Source organism: Oryctolagus cuniculus, chromosome 18 (genome assembly GCF_051225735.1).
Source record: "Oryctolagus cuniculus isolate XC-2025 breed Fujian yellow rabbit chromosome 18, ASM5122573v1, whole genome shotgun sequence".
Classification (NCBI taxonomy): domain Eukaryota; kingdom Metazoa; phylum Chordata; class Mammalia; order Lagomorpha; family Leporidae; genus Oryctolagus; species Oryctolagus cuniculus.
Window position 1 is genome coordinate 14,554,937 of NC_142884.1, and position 17,125 is coordinate 14,572,061.

At 62.6% G+C, this 17,125-nt stretch overlaps 2 protein-coding genes and 1 long non-coding RNA gene across 14 annotated transcripts in view; 1 reads left to right on the forward strand and 2 right to left on the reverse strand.

Moving 5' to 3' along the window:
• Window positions 1-4,291: 4,291 nt before the first annotated feature.
• On the reverse strand, window positions 4,292-13,684 carry CCDC97 (coiled-coil domain containing 97). 3 transcript variants are annotated; one of them, XM_002722313.6, is made up of 5 exons: window positions 13,486-13,684; window positions 9,823-10,266; window positions 7,385-7,660; window positions 7,058-7,187; window positions 4,292-5,881 (listed from the first exon to the last, which is right to left on the reverse strand). In XM_002722313.6, the coding sequence occupies exons 1-5, from the start codon at window positions 13,526-13,528 to the stop codon at window positions 5,761-5,763; spliced, it is 1,014 nt and encodes a 337-aa protein (XP_002722359.2). In that variant the 5' UTR covers window positions 13,529-13,684; the 3' UTR covers window positions 4,292-5,760. The 3 variants fall into 3 exon arrangements, with proteins under 3 accessions (XP_002722359.2, XP_008247927.2, XP_069918278.1); XM_008249705.5 differs by having other exon boundaries at window positions 4,292-5,876; window positions 13,486-13,669; XM_070062177.2 differs by lacking the exon at window positions 13,486-13,684 and adding an exon at window positions 11,576-11,729.
• An 8-nt stretch (window positions 13,685-13,692) lies between these two features.
• LOC108175753 (uncharacterized) lies at window positions 13,693-16,054 on the forward strand. The gene is made up of 2 exons (XR_016224527.1): window positions 13,693-13,831; window positions 15,624-16,054. It is a non-coding gene; the product is annotated as an uncharacterized LOC108175753 (long non-coding RNA).
• HNRNPUL1 (heterogeneous nuclear ribonucleoprotein U like 1) overlaps window positions 15,785-17,125 on the reverse strand; it is a 36,525-nt gene continuing 35,184 nt past the window's right edge. For all 10 annotated transcript variants that reach the window (XM_089318794.1, XM_070062167.2, XM_070062175.2 and 7 more), the window contains exon 15: window positions 15,785-16,664. In XM_089318794.1, coding sequence (XP_089174920.1) covers window positions 16,548-16,664 — 117 coding nt within the window. In that variant the 3' untranslated portion in view covers window positions 15,785-16,547. The remainder of the gene's footprint in view (window positions 16,665-17,125) is intronic.

The window sequence follows — 17,125 nt, forward strand, 5'->3', positions numbered from 1 at the left end:
GCAAGTTTTCAAAATTTATTTGAGTGACAGAGGGAGAGACAGAGATTGTCCAATCTTCTATCCATGGTTTACCCCCCAAATGGCGAAAAATGGCCGAGTGTGGGCTTACCTGAAGCCAGGAGCCAGGAGCCAGGAGCCAGGACCTCCATCCAGGTCTCCCACATGGGTGGCAGAGTCCCAAGCACTTAGACTATCATATACATCTACTGCTTTCCCAGTCGCAGTAACAGGGAGCTGGATAGGAAGTGGAGGAACTGGGACTCGAACTGGCACACATGGACTGCTGGGGTTGCAGGTGGCGGCTTAACCCTCTGCACCACGGTGCGGTCCCAATACCCGATTTAAAGGTCAGGAAGCTCTGTGCAGAGCTGAGAGGAGCGGTTCTGGCCCACTAGAAGGCTACTCCTGGCGATGGGGGGTGGGGTGGAAGTGGTGAGTACATGGCGAGAGCGGGGTGGTGTGGAGGAGCCTTTGGGAAGGAGGAAGGGGTTCTAGGGAGAGGAGGTGGCACTGGAGACTGCAGGGAGCCAGTGCAGCAGCTCTAGGGGGCGGGGTTCTGGGTAGGAGGCAGTGGGCAAGACCCGGAAGTGACGGCCAACTCGTGTGGGTGGGAGAGGGCGAGCAGGGAAGGGGCTGGGAGCTGAGTCAGGTCAGGCGCCCACTGGCCAGAGAGCAGCAGCCTCATCCGCCAGGTGTGTCATCTGTCCTGGATCGCGGTGGCCTCCCCACAGTGTGTCACGGCCTGTGACCAGCTCCAGCCCCAGGTCTGCCTGGTTTTGTCTGGAACAGAGTGGGCTCATTGGTGTGCATCCCTCTGTGGCTGTGCTGGTGTGCGAGTCCCAGATTCCTACCGCCAGCCCCCATTTGAGCTTTACTTGACAGATGCTTGCATCCTGCAGCACAGAGGTTAGTTATGTCAAGTTCACACCGCTAGGAAGTGGCAGAGCTGGGACTTGAACCCAGGCAGGCGAGCTGAGGTTCGTTAGGTAAGTCCTAGCTAGTGCTGCCCGGCGGACCGGTCCTGAGGGAGGTGCAGCCAGCCGGGACTCTGGCGGTCAGGGCTCACCCCGCTTGGTGGTTGAGAGCACACACAGTGGAGTTTGGCCACAGGGCGTCTGCTGGTCCTGGCACCAGGTGACGGTGGTTTCCCTCGGGTACCTCCTCCTTTTTTTTTTTTTAATATTTATTTAATTTATTTGAAAGGCAGAGTTACAGAGGGGGAGAAACACAGATTTTCTCTCTGCTGGTTCACTCCCCAAATGGCTACAACGGCCAGGGCCGAGCCAGGCTGACGCCAGGAGCCAGACCTCCATCTAGATCTCCCGGTGGCATGTCGGTGAGGGGCATCTTCCGCTGCGTTCACAGGTGTGGTAGCAGGCAGCTGGATTGGAAGTGCACAGCTGGGACTGGGACTGGTGCGCTCTGATTCAGATGCCGGGTGCCGCAGGCAGGGCCCCTGCTGCCTCCATTTCTTCTGCCTGCTGTGGCCTTGCTGGTGAACTCTCCAACTTCCCCTCTCCTGCCTCTCAGTTTCCTCTCTCTTCCCCCGGTTTCACTTCCCCTCTCTCTCCCACGTTGTCAGGCCCCGGGGGCCCATGTTCGGCTGTGCCACCCAGCCCTGGTTCTGTGCCCTGGGCCCAGGCTCACTGGGGTTTGGTGAGGTCCTGGCCCCTCCTCCTGCCCCAGGGCTGGGGGCCCCAGAGGAACTCCCCCATGCAGCATCAGCCGGCTCCATGTGTGGGAACGCCGCTGAGGCCTGGCCCCAAGAGGCAGAGACACAGCCGTGACACTGAGAGTAGTCCCTGTACGCCCCATGAGGCACATGTGTGTACACAGCAGCCCACAGCCACACACAGCCACACACACACACACACACACACACACACACACACGCTGACCTCTCCCAGCCCTGATAGACACCTGGTGGCAGAGGCCGTGCGCACACGCACAGGTGGGAAGAAGAGAGAGTGCCAGCAAGCCAGGGCACAGGCCAGGGTCACGGTCACAACCCCCGCAGCAGACATTGCCACAGACAGTGTCGCACAAACACGCATCAGCACCCCGGCAGGAAATGGGCCCACCCGCGGTTCCACAAACATCCTCTGCACGAGGTCACGCGCCCACCCGGCCCCTCGGAGGTCTGACCCTCACAGCACACACAGGGCCAGCGGGTTGCGCCCAGTCTGACCTCATGCCTCCCCAACACCCGAGCCTGCAGAGTCCCATGTGGGCCACAGAGTGCAGCGACCCCGTCACACCCAGACACTGGCACACCCAGGGTCCCAGACGCAGACACAACCCCGGCTCGGCCCTGCCCAAAGCCTCGGGCTCCCAGCCCTGGGATGCTGCCGCCCACCTGCCGGCTCTGGTTGAGCTGGCCGCTGGTGGGCAGGAGCTCAGGGGTTTGTGGGCTCAGCACCTTCTGCCGTCACATGCACGTGGCCCCTGCCCTGCCACTCTGGCCTGCTGGGTGGCCTGGCTCCACTGGGACAAGTCTGCCCCCCCCCCCCCACTGTAGACCACAGAGGCAGGGCTGGGGTGCGGGGCGCCCCTCTCCCTCGCCGGCCCCGCCCCTGCCTCTGTGGGGCCACGGCTGCCGGGGGAAGTGGTGGGGGGAGCTTGGGTTCCGGCTGCATCCCCAGCTTCTCGCCCGGCCCCCACGGGGCAGGAAGCGGCTGGGGTGGCGGGGAGGCCAGCTCGGCCTTCCTGCCCCTCCCTTCACGATGGGCCTGGGACAGGGTCGGCTGGGGGTGGGGGGTGGGGCAGCCGGGGCGCCAGTGCGTGTGAGTTTGAGGCCTGGGACTACAGCGTGGTCCCCTCCATGTGTCTGTGTGCCGCATTTCTGAGGTGGGCTTGGCACCCTGGCACGGCGGGTCTGGCCAGACTGTGTGCAAGAAACGCAACACACATTGGGGGGTGGCTGTGCGTCCGAATTGCCCCTCAGCATCTTCCTGGCTCAGCGCGGGGTGTGAGTTGGTGTGTTCTGTGCAAGTTTGACTTGAAATGCAGTGTTGCTGTTTCTCACACAGCCGTGTGTGACGACTGCCACGGTGTGCAGTGTCTGGGCACACCTGGTGAGCCAGGCGCCCACTGCAGTGCCGCATCTTGAAGCCTGACTGCGGGCTGGTGGCCGGGCTGTGTTGTGGGGGCTCTGCCGGGCGTCCGCAGGGCCGGGAGTGCCAGTGCCCGTGTGGCTGCCCTGCCTGCTGGGGTTTGCAGGGGAGGAGGCGTCGTCCTGTGACGCCCGCTGGCCTCTGTGCTGAGTGGAGGCTGTGTCTGCGGCGCGTGTCCCCTTGCCGCCTGGTGCCACGCTGGCTTGGGGCTGGCTGCGGCAGTGGGCAGGGCAGGGGCTGTGGTGGGCATTGGCCCTGCGCCCAGCCCTCGGTATAAATAACCCAGGGCTGCCTGTGGCTGTGTTTACTCTACCCCAGCCCGGGGGCGGCCGCAGCCCAGCAGGTCCTGGGGGCGGGGGTGACCAGGCCACAGCACAGACATTTCCCCCTGGCCAGAAAAGTCCCACAGCCTCACCGCACCCCTCCTGGGTGGGGGCAGTGACCCTCGTTCTGCACTGCCAGGGGCCACCAGTGCAGCTGACCTGGACGTGCCTGGGAGGCAGACAGAGGCTGGGAACAGGGGGCAGACCAGGAGACGGGCAGGGGGAGGGATAGGAAAAAATGAGGGCTGAGACCAGGGTAGGAGGGGAGGCCAGTGGAGCAAGGGATGGGGGTCAGAGACTGACAGAAGCTCAAGAGGCCAGCAAGAGAGAATGACCAAGGTGGGAGAGGCAGGGGCTCAGGAACCCGGAGTGGAGAGGCAGGCACAGGGGGAGGGGAGAGGCTGACAGCCAGAGAGGGGCGGGGGAGGGGCGGGCGAGAGGCGGAGGAGCCGCAGAAAGGGGAGAGGACAGCAGCCAGCACAGGGGCACAGGGATGTGAAGCGGCTTCGGCTTTGGCGGAACACGGGAGGGACACACGGAGGTGTCAGTTGCTGAGGGCGGGGCCGGGACAGCCGCCACGGGGTGGGGGCCGGATGCCCACAAAGGGGCTGTCCCCAGCAACCAGCCTCCCTGACTCAGCCTCTCCGCCCACCCCAGGCCCGAGTGGCGCTGGGGGGCCAGGGTGGGCTGCTCGGAGTCTCCTCCTCTCTTCCTGTCTCCCCTTCTAATCCCCGTCCCCGGGACGGCTCCACCTCTGTCCCGGCCAGACGCTCGTCTGGACCATCTGACTAACCCTAACTCTGACTCAACTGCTGTCTCTTGTTTCTTTTTTTAAAAAAAAAAACACGTAACAAATTTACGATGGCACAGTAGAACATAAAGATTTAATGACCAGATGACAGACCACGCATGCTCCCCCACGTCGGGTGCCAGCACCGCTCCTGCGTGACGACGTCCCTGCGCCGTGCTCATCTCCCCCAGCGTAGCCTCGGCGGGCCTCACCCCACCTGGACGCTTCTCCTGTCTCCCTGTCCCGGGCGGCTCTAGCACCTTCGTTCCACCTGTCTGCCTCTTCGGGCCTATGGCCTTGAGTAAGCAGCCCCTCCACGCTGGGCCTCCCCTGACCCATCTGCGATGTGGAGCTGGGGGTCCCTAGGCTGTTGGCTGCCTGGAGGAGTCCCTGTGGTGCGGTGCCAGGCACCTGGCCCAGGGATGCTGGGAACTCTGCTGGCCGGGTACCCCCTCTGAGCCTCCCAATGCAGCCACCTACCCCTGGCTGTCCACCCTAGCTCCTGGAATCAAGGTGGGCTGACCTACAGCTGGGCACAGGCCAGAACTGTGGCCCAGGAAGGGTTCCGGGAGTCTGGCCTGGTCAGGGCGCCACCGTTCTGTCTCACAGGAGACAGGAGTCCCCAGGCCCAGCTCAGCTAACGGCTGGCTTATGTGGCCCACTCCCCTAGTGGCCGCCAGTTCCCCCTCTGCTGGGGGACCAGAGGGGTGTGGGGCATGGGAAGGCAGGGCGCCTGGGTTCCCACAGGCCGGTGGCTGAGTCACCAGGCGGCCATCTGGCTCCCATTAGCCTAGGGCGGCAGGGGGCTCCTGGGGCGGGCCCTGTGGCCGGCTGGGGGCAGGGAGGCTGGGGCAGGCTGTGTGGGATGACTCAGGCCCGTGATAACAGCCTGCACGTATTTGGGGAGTGTAAACAGGAGGGAGAGGGAGCGGAGGAAGTGAAGGAAGGGAAAATTGTGGCTGGGCGGCGGGGGGGGGGGGGGGGGTTTGTGGGGGCTGGGAAGGGGGAGCCCCCCTGCTACCCCAAGCTGGCAGGCCCCCAGGGCTGCCCACCCCTCCCCAGCCTGGGTCCTGAGTGAGACATGGGAGCCGTGCAGCCAGGCTTGGGGGTGGGGAAGCCTACAGCTCAGAGAGATAAAGGCTGAGACCAGAGGGACAGAGACAGCCCATGGCTGGGAGAGAACTGGAAACCACAGACGGAAAAGCACAGGCCCAGGAGATGGGGACACAGCAGCGAGCAGGAGCTGCGCGAGACAGAGGGCGCCACGCACGCCACCTGAGTGGAACGAGACGTGCACGGGGCCAGCAGCAAGTGCCCCGGCCTCAGTCCAGCGGAGGACTTTCATACTGGGCCCGAGGCAGCGGGCAGCGCCTTGGGAAGAGGGAGAAGGGCAGGGACGCAGGACAAAGGGCAGTGGGGCTGAGGCAGGCACAGGACGAGCCAGGGTGTGGGGGAGCCGGCCGACGCCCCTGTGGGGTCGGTCACAGGGCGGCCTGCAGCAGCAGCCTCGCCAGGGGAGTGGACGGTGATGCCGTCAGTCGCCATCCGGCTCTGGGCTGGGGGCGTCCTCGGGCTCCTCCTCATCGAAGTAGCGCTCCTCCTCGTCCCGGGCCACGATGTCCAGGTTGTCCAGGTCGGGGTTGTCGTCCACTGTGCTGTGAAGGGAGGCAGCTGTGTTGGCGCTGACCTTGGAGGGGGACGTCAGGCCCAGCATCTCCTAAGTCACGTTTTATATAAAAAGTCTGCTTTCTCAAACGACTGGAGACCGTGGTGACGTGGGGCCCACGTTCCCAAGGCAGCAGGGGTTTCCAACAGGGCACTTTTGCCTCCTAGGGCACTGCTCAACACCCTGCCACACACAGGTCCATAGGATTCCCAGCAGCCCCCGGCTCAGCTCCCCACATCCAGGGAGCCCCCCCCCCCCCGCCCCGCAGGTTTCCTGCACCTGCTGTGGCCTCTCGGGAGCGCGGGTCCCCTCCTCACAGCCTTCCCAGCCCTGCGTCACCTCTCCGCCTCTCGCTGGAGGGGCCCTGTTCTGTCTGGCAGGAAAGCCTCTCGCTGGTCTTGTTCCCCGCTTTATCCCCAGAGCCTGGACAGGCAGACACCCGGCACACACGGGCTTGGTGTGTGGACGAGGACATGGTGGAGCCGCTGCTGCCCGGCAGCTGCCCTCGCGCTCCCGACTTCCTCCCAGGCACCTGGTCTGGTGGCAGCAGCGGTGTCGCCCACCGAGGGATGCCATGGCCTGGACACCCTGCTGGAGGCTCTGGAGGCTGTGCTCTGGCTGGGGGCACATCTGGCACACACACGTGCACACACACACACACACGGCAGCTGGGATGCTCTGGTCCTCAGGTGCTGGCCATGGCCAGGCCCTGTGGTGGAGACCACAAGCCCCGTTTCAGAGGGGCCCAGGTTGGCACACCTGCTCCGGGCTACAGGTCTGGTGTTCCCGACCACGAGGCAGGACTCGCTCAGCTGACAAAACCACCTTTCTCTGACTCTGACAAATCATTTTCCCGTGTCCTTTGGCCTGGTGGTCTGGGTGGAGAAATGAACACCTGGCACTGTGGACCCACAGGCCCCTGTGTGCTAACCCTGCAGGGTGCCCCCTGGGTCTGACCAGGCTGCAGGGCCTGGACACTCGGGGCTCAGGTGGCCACTGCCACCTGCAGTGCTCAGGTCAGCCCTGCGCAACGCCTCCCCGGCCGAGGGGCGAGGCTCGGGTGGCCCAGGCTGCTCCAAGGCGGCCATGCCTCCTCCTCCGGCTGAGGCGCCGCACCAGGGCCTCCCAGCACCCTGGGGCAGGCGTGTGCGGGGCCCGGGAGCACCTGTAGTCGAAGTCGCCGTCCTTGCCGTCCAGGAAGCGCTGGTGCATGCGGCTGGTGAACTCTTCCCGCAGGATCAGCCTCTCCTCCGAGTCGGGGACCCAGGCCTCCGAGTCTCTGCCTGACCGCTGGTCTGCGGCAGGGACAGCACGGCGGGGGGTGAGCAGTGCATGTGGCAGCTGCTGCCTCCCTCCAGGGGACATGGTCCGTCACACGCGCCAGGGACCAGACTGCAGGCCTCAGGGTGGGGAGGGAGCACTGAGGGCTCAGGTGCGGGCCAGGCCTGCAGCCGGTGTCTGGATGCTGGGTCCCCCTGCTCCTATCCCTCACCTTCCTCGTCACTGTCCTCCTCCTCTTCCTCTTCCTCCAGGCAGGCCTCCTCTTCCTCCTGCTGCTGGAGCAGCCGCTGCTGCAGCTCCCGCTCCTGGTAGGACTGGAGCAGCAGGTCAGACAGTGGGCAGGCGGGCGTGCCGGGGGCGCCTGGCTTGGGGGGCTGGATCGGGGCACGGGCGCTGAGCTCCTCCTGGGTGAGGTACTGCCCGATGTACTGCTCGTACAGCAGGGGGGCCCGGAGCCGCATCTGCTCATCACTGAAGTACTCCCCCCCTGCGTGGAGAGAGCGTGTCTGAGTGGCCATGTCCGTGCGTGCACGTTCAGGTTCACAGGAAAACCACGGGGGCCTCATGTGTGGGGCACGCGTCTGAGCATGTGCGTGTGACCGGGCCTGCAACCACCGGTGTGTTCACACATCCAAGCAGGGGTACAAGGGCAGGCCTGGTTCAGCATGGCCTCTGAGGCATCAGGGCTCTATGGCCCATGGACAGCTGTGCCTGGCCTGGGAGGGTGTGTGTGCAGTCCCACGTACCTGTGTCTGGGAGCTGGTGTGTGGGACAGTGCAGGCAGAACGCATGTGCGCGCAGCCATGTGCATCTAGGATCAGGTCTACAGAGCTTGGGGTCTGCCTCTCAGGGTGTCCCAGCTGGCTCAGCCCCTGCAGGTGGGCCTGGCTTGAACACTGTGGTAACAACTATACTGTCCCTGGCCCTCCCCCCCCCCCCCCGGTCCTAGCCCAGGACCGAGCACCTGCACAGCATCCTGGCTCCTGCAGCCCCGGGGTCTGTGCCTGTCCCTGTCCTGCTCACTCCCTCAGTCCTGCTCTCTCACTCCCATTGCTGTTTCTTTTCTTTTTTTTTCTTTTCTTTTGACAGGCAGAGTTAGAGAGAGACAAAGAGAGAGAAAGGTCTTCCTTCCGTTGGTTCACACCAAAAGTGGCCGCCGCGGCCAGCGTGCTACACCGATCCAAAGCCAGGAGCCAGGTGCTTCTCCTGGTCTCCCATGGGGTGCAGGGCCCAAGCACTTGGGCCATCCTCCACTGCCTTCTCGGGCCACAGCAGAGAGCTGGCCTGGAAGAGGGGCAACCGGGACAGAATCCGGCGCCCCAACCGGGACTAGAACCCGGTGTGCCGGCGCTGCAAGGCGGAGGATTAGCCTAGTGAGCCGCGGCGCTGGCCATCCCATTGCTGTTTCTGGCATCTTCTACCAAATGGTTTCTATTCCTCTTTTTCCCTCCATCTCTCTTGCCTGCTGTCAGTTTCTGCCACTTAACCCCACCTCACTCACCCCTCCTTTGTCACCCTGTTCCCCACCGACAGTCCCTCCACAGCTGGGCCTTCTCCTAACTGGCCCTGACTAGCTCTGCCATGCTCATGTCTGTTAACTCTGCTCGCTCTGTCTGTGGCCACAAAGACACTCCTAGTTAAGTGGTCAGGAAGGCAGCAGTGTCTCCTTCATGGCTGTCACCGTGTCTTGCTTAAGACATCCGCAAGGGGGCTGGCGCTGTGGCACAGTGGGTTAAGCCACCACCTGTAGCACCCAATATGGAATCCCACTGCTCCACTTCAGATCCAGCTCCCTGCTATGGCCTGGGAAAGCAGCAGCAGGTGACCCAAGTGCTTGGGCCCCTGCACCCACATGGGAGACCTGGAAGAAGCTCCTGGCTTCGGTCTGGTCCAGTTCCGAGTGTTGCAGCCTTTTGGGGAGTGAGCCAGCGGATGGAAAATGTCTCTCTGTAACTCTGCCTTCCAAATAAATAAATCTTTTAAAAAAAACACATAGAGCCGGTGCCGCGGCTCACTAGGCTAATCCTCCGCCTTGCAGCGCCAGCACCCGGGTTCTAGTCCCAGTTGGGGCGCCGGACTCTGTCCCGGTTGCCCCTCTTCCAGGCCAGCTCTCTGCTGTGGCCCGGGAGTGCAGTGGAGGATGGCCCAGGTGCTTGGGCCCTGCACCCCATGGGAGACCAGGAGAAGTACCTGGCTCCTGCCATCGGATCAGTGCGGTGCGCTGGCCGCGGCGGCCATTGGAGGGTGAACCAACGGCAAAAGGAAGACCTTTCTGTTTCTCTCTCTCACTGTCCACTCTGCCTGTCGTCAAAAAACAAAACAAAACAAAACAAACAAAAAAAACACATAGAAACAAAAACGGCACCCCGAAAGGAATTGCCATTTGTTCGAGTGTGGAATGCGGCGCATGTGCTGCCAGGCACACAGGTGGGCGGTGCTGCGGCCTGTGGCCTCGCCCACTGCTGTCAGATGCCAGTGACGCCTTCTGCCTGTCGGCCCCATTCTCTCTGCTCCCTCTCTCCACGACTTCTCATTTCTGTGGCTCTGCCTGGACCCGTCTGCCTCAAAGCCTCTCCCGGGATCTCGGGCCTGCGTCTGCCCCCATCTCCCCCCACCCCCTTCCCTCCCCGGCCCATCTGCCCTCCTCACCTTGGATGAGCTCGCGCAGGGCGGCATAGCGCCGGTTGCGCAGGCGGGTGCGCAGGGTGCGGGGCCGGGCACTGCCCTGCCGGGCCACCTCAGCGCAGTAGAAGTCTGCACGGTGGTCCCCACGCAGGTGGCCGAAGCAGGCCAGGTGCTCCTCACGGAGGCCCGTGCGGAAGCGCTCCAGGAACACGAGTGGCTTCTCATGGTACAGCTGGCTCAGGATGGCCACCTTTTCCCGCTCGGTCAGGTCGGGCTCGCCCTGCTGCTGACTGCACACGGGCAGAGGGCCGGCAGCCACGGCGCGCAGCATCGCACTCACTGCCGGGTTCTCGGCGCCGTCCAAGCTCCCCGACTCTCCTTCCACTGCCTCCACCTTGTCCTGGGGTCTGGGTGTGACTGGGGTCTGGCTCAGCTCCCCCCAGTGCCCAGGCGTGGGCTCCGTGCGGCCTGTGAAGAGAGGAGGTGTTGGTTTGGGGTGGGAGTGGGAAGGGGAGAGGCTGGGACTCCTCACTCACTGAGCACCTGCTATATTCTGGACACGCCCACACCCCCTACGCGAGGGGGTCGCTATTTTAGAGGGCCCAGACGGCTGATGGCTGACCGCCAGCATAGTTACTGGACACACACAACGTGGTCCATGTTTCCCAGAGCCATGCTGAAAGGAAGGGCAGGAGGAGGAGACACGGGGAGGCTGCGCTTTTACTAAAAGTTTTATTATTAAAAAACGTGTTCTCACTTCCTGTGAGAAGCAGGGAAGGGAGAGGGAGGGAGATACTGAAGTCTTCCACCTGCAGGCTCACTTCCCAAACCCCCGGGCAAGGCTGACACCGGAGCCTGGAACTTCGTGGGTCTCCCACGTGGGCGGGCGGGAGGCAGGGACCCAAGTCCTTGAGCCGTCACCTGCTGCTTCCCAGGACAAACAGCAGCAGGGAGCCGGGCCCGAAGCCGAGCAGCCAGGACGCAAACCATGCACGCCGGTGGGGGATGCCGTTGTCCCAAGTGGTGACCTAACTCTTGAGCTAAACTCCCAACCCCCAAATTTGTACCTGTTTATCTGAGAGGGAGACAAGACAGAGCCCCCATCTTCTGGTTCACTGCCCAAATTCTTGCAACAGCTGGGGCCTGGTCCGAGCCCGAGCTGGGAGCTGGGACCTCAATCCATGTGGGTGGCAAGGTACAGCGCCTCCCAGTCTGCATCAGCAGGAAGCCGGGGTCAGCCGCAGAGCCGGGACTTGGACCCAGGTGTTCCAATGTGCAAATCTTTTTTTTTTTTTTTTTGAGATTTATTTATTAGAAAGGCAGAGTTAAAGAATGATCTTTCATCCCCTGGTTGACTCCCCAAATGGCTGCAGTAATTGGAGCTGGGACAGGCCAAAGGCAGGAGCCTGGAACTGCATCTGGGTCTCCCACGAGGGTGCAGGGACCCAAGCACTTGGACCATCCTCTGCTCCTTCCCCGGGGGCGTTCGCAGGGCGCTGGATTGGAAGTGGAGCAGGTAGGACTCAAACCAGCACCCAAATGGGATGTCAGGTGTCGCAGGCAGCAGCTGAACCCACCACGCCACAGTGCCAGCCCCCAGATGTTGGCTTAACTGCAAGGTCGGATGCCTGCCCGTGAGGCTGCAATTTAACAAGAGGAGGCTGTGCCCAAAAGTGACATGAGAGTAGAGAGCTGCACGGTGAGGCATGGACCAGCCAGCGCAGAGGCCTCGGGCCACCTCACTGATTCACTTGTTTACACAGACGCATTCACTAACCTGTCCCCTCCCTGGTCCTCTGTGCGCACATGGCCCTGAGCAGGCGAGGCCCAGCGTGCAGGGAGGAACCCAGTGCAGCTCCTGCCCTTGGGAGCACAGCTGGATGGGAGACAGTCCAGATCGAAGAGCACACAGGCAGAAACGGCAGGAAAGCTGAGCCCGGGCAAACCCCAGAGGGGGCAGCGCTGAAGACGAAGTAGAGACCGCCCCTTTAGCCACTTGGCTGGGATGGGGACGAGCTGCAGGGGGTGTCAGTGTGGCAAGAGAAGACAGCTGGAGCAGACAGAGGCTGTGGCAGAGGGGAGGGGAGAGTGGGGGCGGGGCTCCAAAGACGCCAGGAGGCTGGGCAGCCACGTGGGGCTGAAGGGCAGGGGGTGAGGGAGGCATCCAGGACTGGGCCCAAGACAGGGTCACGGGCAGGAAGCAGGAGCTGATGCATGAGGAGAGGGGCCAGACATGGGCGAGGACACGGCTGGGAAGGGGAGTGGGCGTCAGCCCAGCGGTTAGAATTCCAGGTCCCATGTCGGGTGCTTCGACTCCAAGTCCCAGCTTCCTGTGACTGCAGACCCTGGGAGGCAGCGGTGAGGGCTCGAGTGACTGCGTTCCTGCCACCCCAGAGGGGGACCTGGGTGGTTCCTGCTCCTGGCTTCCATAATGGCATCTGTTCCCAGCCAATGGATGGGAACTCTCACTGTCCATCTTTCTCAAATGGACAGAAACAAAAGACAGTCTCTTCACGCCTGCAACAGTTATCTTGGGGGAAACAAACAGAAGGGGTGTTTCCCAGGTGTGGTTTAGGGTCCAGGGGCGCCCGATGAAAACTCCAGTGTCCTTTGAGAGCCCCTGTGGAAGACCTGACACACCCCAAAGAGAAGGCAACGTGAGGATAAGCAGGGCTAGGAACGATGAGGCCACAGGCAAGGAATCCCGCGGCCGTCAGCGGCTGGGAGAGCAAAGACCAGACCCCACCCCACCCCGCCAAGGAACGCATTGCAGACTTCCGGCCTCCAGGACCCCGAGAAAGGAGCTCGTGCGGAGGAAGCCGCCCGGCGGACGGTCGTTCGTTACAGCAGCCGCAGGGCACTGAGGCGGTCTGCAAGGGAGCCACCAGAGGAAGCGGGCCGAGTCCCCGGTGGTCTAGTGTGCGAGCCACGGGGCAGCGCTACGCGCAGAAGGCTCGGGAGACTTGACCCGAGGCCTCCCGATGGAAGCCCACGGCGGTGGGTGCGAGGCGCGGGAATGGAGGCGAATCGGACTCGTCTGGAAGGCAGCATGGGCAGCGAGGGTGCAGACTTTCTTTTTAGGGTTCAAGTTTTGTTTTTAATCGTGTAAAGCTCCAAACACATAAAAGGGCCCGTGACACGCTCCCGCCCACCTCGGACACATCGTCCGGCTTCGACAGCCAGTGGTCCGGGGCCAGGATCCCCCCACGCCTCGCCCCACACCGGAGACTGAAGCAACAGATGGAATTTTAAAATGACAAAAACAGAAGCATTTAGGCTGACGGGAAGAGTGAGGGGGCGAGCCCGGGGGTGGCGCAGGGACTCTGAAGGGGCGGCCTCGGGGGTCGCGGTGACACGGGGCCGTGGTCAGCTGCAGATACTCAGGCGGCTTCGTCGGGCACTTGGGCTGAGCTCTGTGCGAACCCGCGCACCAGCACGGGAAGGCTGACCGGGACGTGGGAAAGCTGGCCGGGAACCGGGAGGAAGCTTCTCTCGGGGGAGAGGACGGAGGCAGAGGAGGGCGGCCTGTGACAAGAGGCCGTAAACCGGCGGGGCGCTGGGACGGACAGGTAACGCCGCGGGCAGGTGTCCCTCTGTCAAGAGTCCTCCCTCGAGTTCCCGGGGAACCATTTCCTAGAGACACCGCAGCTGCACCCTCCCGCCGCCTCTGCGTGGCCAGGATCTCACCCTCGTCGGCTTCCGCCGCCGCCGCAGTCGCCACGGCCTCCATCTCGGTTTCCTGCGACTTATCAACCGCCACCGAGGGTTCCGCAACCCAATCTCGGCCCCCGAGCACTCGGTAGCTACTTCCGGGAGAACAAGTTCCCGGGGTCGGTGCTCCGCCGCACCTAGGCACTAAGGTTCCGGGCTGAAGGCGGATCTCCCTACGCGCATGCGTGCTCCCTCGGGTCGCGCGCTCCCAGCCCGGAAGTAAAAGGCGCGCCGAGGGTGAGAGTGGAAAATCAGGGGGGCCCCGAAGCACTGCTCATGTGCCCGCGGCTGTGAACCCAGCAGCTCCTGGCTTAATTTTGGGGTGAGCGACCACCTCCAAGAATATTTACTACGCCTCCCGCTTGTATCATACCCAGTCCCTGGCTGGGAGCGACCCAGGAATGTCACCCCCCACGTTGTTCCCAGGCCCCGGAGGACCCGCATTCGGCGTCGGTGGCCGGGCTCTGAGGCGGGGACGGTCAGGGACGGGCTCGGGAGGAGACCCCGGGGGCCCTGAAGCACGGGGCGTCAGGGCGTCGGGGGAAGGCGCGCACGCCACGGCCAGGGAACAGAAAGTTCCAACCTGGCAAGGCCATGACCGGGCTGCGGAGGACTTGGGAGCCCCGTGGATCTTTACGCGACTCCAGCGGTGCGCACCGTTCAGGGCAGAGTTCATGGCATGTGCAGGTCCACAAGGGGTTTGTGAAGAACCACCGGCGTGAATGTCAGAGGGGCAGACAGGGAGCCGGCGAGGCCGCCAGGTCACAGAGGGCTCACTAAGCCGTGACGATCCATTCTAAGCAGCTTGAGCTGCTTCATCCTCCGGGGAGTGGGCAGCGGGGTCACAGGAGATGAGCGCTCTGGAGGAAGCTGCTGCAACAGCCCAGGCCGCGGCAGCGAGCGGCGCATTCTCAAGTCGGGAGGAAAGCGGGGTCCCCACGCGCCACACCACAGGTGGGGACAGCCTGGGCCTGGGCGTACTACCAGGTGAAGCCGGCAGAGGGCGCTGCGCCACAGCACGCGGACCCACGGGGCGGGAAGGGGCTTCCCGGATGGGGAGAGCCAGGTTTAGTGTCCCTCTGAGGGCAACGCTGGCACGTCCTCACGTTCAGATGGTCCCCTCCGCGCCTAGCCGTCTCCTTCGTGAGGTTCGGAGCTCCTGCAACGGAGCCACTCTTCACCAGCTCCGCCCCTCCAGGTGCCAGGCGCCGAGCAGGCACTATGGGGGGAGATGAAGTTTAGGGGAGAACGCTAGGAGCCATCGGGCTAGTCTCAGAGCTGGCCACTGGTGCTGTCCCATGACAGGTCTGCGTTCTCTGGAGCGTGACCCTGTGAGAACAGGGTCTAGGACGGTCTCCACTACAGGAGGGCAGACCACTACCCCAATCCCAGGTCAAGCCTGAGGTCCGAGGCTATCTACCCAGTGACTGCACACAAGCAGCCAGCCCTCGTCTCTACGTCATCAGTGCACCTGTCTCCACCCGGGCCTCCCAAGTCTCCCACACAGAAGTCCCTGGGGTGGAGCCAGCGCCGCGGTGCAGCACGGGCACACCGGCTCCTGCGCACCCGCGTACCCGCGTCAGAGCGGGATCCCAGTCCCAGCTGCTCCACTTCTGAGTCAGCTTCCTGCTCAAAAGCCTGCGAAAGCAGTGCTTAAGCCCCGGCCACCCACGTGGGAGGCCCAGATGGAGTTCCAGGCTCCTGGCTTAGGCCTGGCCCAGCCCTGCCACTGCGGTCACTGGGGGAGTGAACCAGTAGATGGAAGCTCTCTCTCCCTCTTTCTGCAACTCTAGCCTTTCAAATAAACAAGTCTTGAAAAAATTCCTGGAGGGATTTGGGATTGTGAGAAGCAGAGAAATCAGGAGTGAGCTAGTGGGCTCAAGGGGACGTCTGCACCAAGACCAGAGACGGCCCCCAGGCCCCAGTCGGGTAACGAGTGAGGGAGCAGCTGCCCACCCCGATTAAGGCCAACTGCAGCAACAGCTCAGGGTCTCCACCCTGCCTCCTTCCTGCTGGGTGCCGTGTCATTTATTGAAACAAAACAAAACAAACAGGGCAAACACATTTCTTAGTAAGTAAGTGCAGTTTGTTAAAAATCCTGTTAAAACACACAGGTCAGCTGGAGTCAGACTGGAGGACCACGGTGGGAAACGCGCTCAGGCCGGCACCTGGGAGCCCAGCGAGGCGGCGGGGGACACCCCGGGTTCAAGGGAGGCGGCCCCCTCCCCCTCCCTCCCCCGCTGAATCCCACCAGAAACTACCAAGACGCCCGGAATAAAAGGTTTCAAGTTCAATAGTCACACTCTCTCCAAATACAAAAAGCAGTTACAATTCAACTGAACACAGAAGCTCGTGTGCAAAGTTACGAGGAACTGAGACGTCGTATAAAAAGTTAGGTTAAAGATGATTCTGTGGTTCTGTTTTTGTGTTTTGAGGGTGTGGCTCTTCCTCGGTCACCTGAACTCAGCAAAGAAATGGTTATCTTGATGAAATATCAACGGCCGACCCACAGTAAAAACGGACAAATTCTAAAAATTAAAAAAAAGCATAATTACCAAAAAAAGGTCACTGCTTCCTCCCTCTGTATTTTGCTTTTTAAACTTGTTTTTTTAAGTTTTTGATTTTTTTTTTAATCCTGAAAAGTAGACAGTAAAACAGCTCCTGGAAGAGTTTACAACCAACTGCATGAGGGCCTGGGAAGCTAAGGGCAGGAGCAGGGCTGGGAGGAGACGGGGTCCTCCCCTCAGTCACTGTGGCCTCACTGCTGCCGAGGAGAGGGGGTTCTCTTGTCAAAAAGGAGGTAGGAGGATGAGGAGAGGTGGGAGGTCGGGGACAAACAGAAAATAAAAGGTCATTGTTGCCTGTTTGAATCCAGAGAAAAATGCCTGGCCCGGTGCGGGGGGAGAAGCCCCTCAGAGGGAGGCGGCCCTGGGATGCCCCTGTCCCCAGCACCACGGGACCCGGTGGGGTAGAGGGGCCGAGGCAGGCGCTGGTGGAGGAAGCCAGTGGGGGCCTCTGGAGCCTTGGGAGCACGCCGGCTACTGTGTACTTGCGCCTCCCTGTGTGCTCCCGGAGTAGCTCCCGTAGTCGTAGTTCCCGTAGTATGGTGGCCACTGGCCCTGGTTCTGATAGTACTGGTTCCACTGCTGCGCATACTGGGGAGAGACCAAGAGAATCAGGTTGCCCTCCTCCACCCCAGATTTGGCTCCTCTCCCAGCCCCACCCTCCCCCTCACCTGGAGCAGAGATCAGTCAGTGCAGAGGTGACAAGACACATTGGAAGGGCAAGTGACCAACCCGATGCCAGGTGGTGGGCAATCAGGGATGGGGCCCAGGCTCTGGCTGTCACCCCAGTGCCCTCTCAGCATGGCTGCCATCGGCCAGTTACCACAGCCAGGGCAGCCTGGAACAGGGCCCTAACCGGAGCTGAAGCAGGATCCGGAGGCCTCAGGCAGCCCCTCCCTGGTCCGTGCTGCACTGTGGAGGGCCTATGACGTCAGTTATTTGGCTGTACCAGCCTGAGGCCAGCAGGCTGCCCACCATTTTAGGGGAAAGCAGAGGCCCAGGTTTGGGAATCCCACCCAAGGGGAGCCCCTGGAGCGTCTCCACCCACCCGG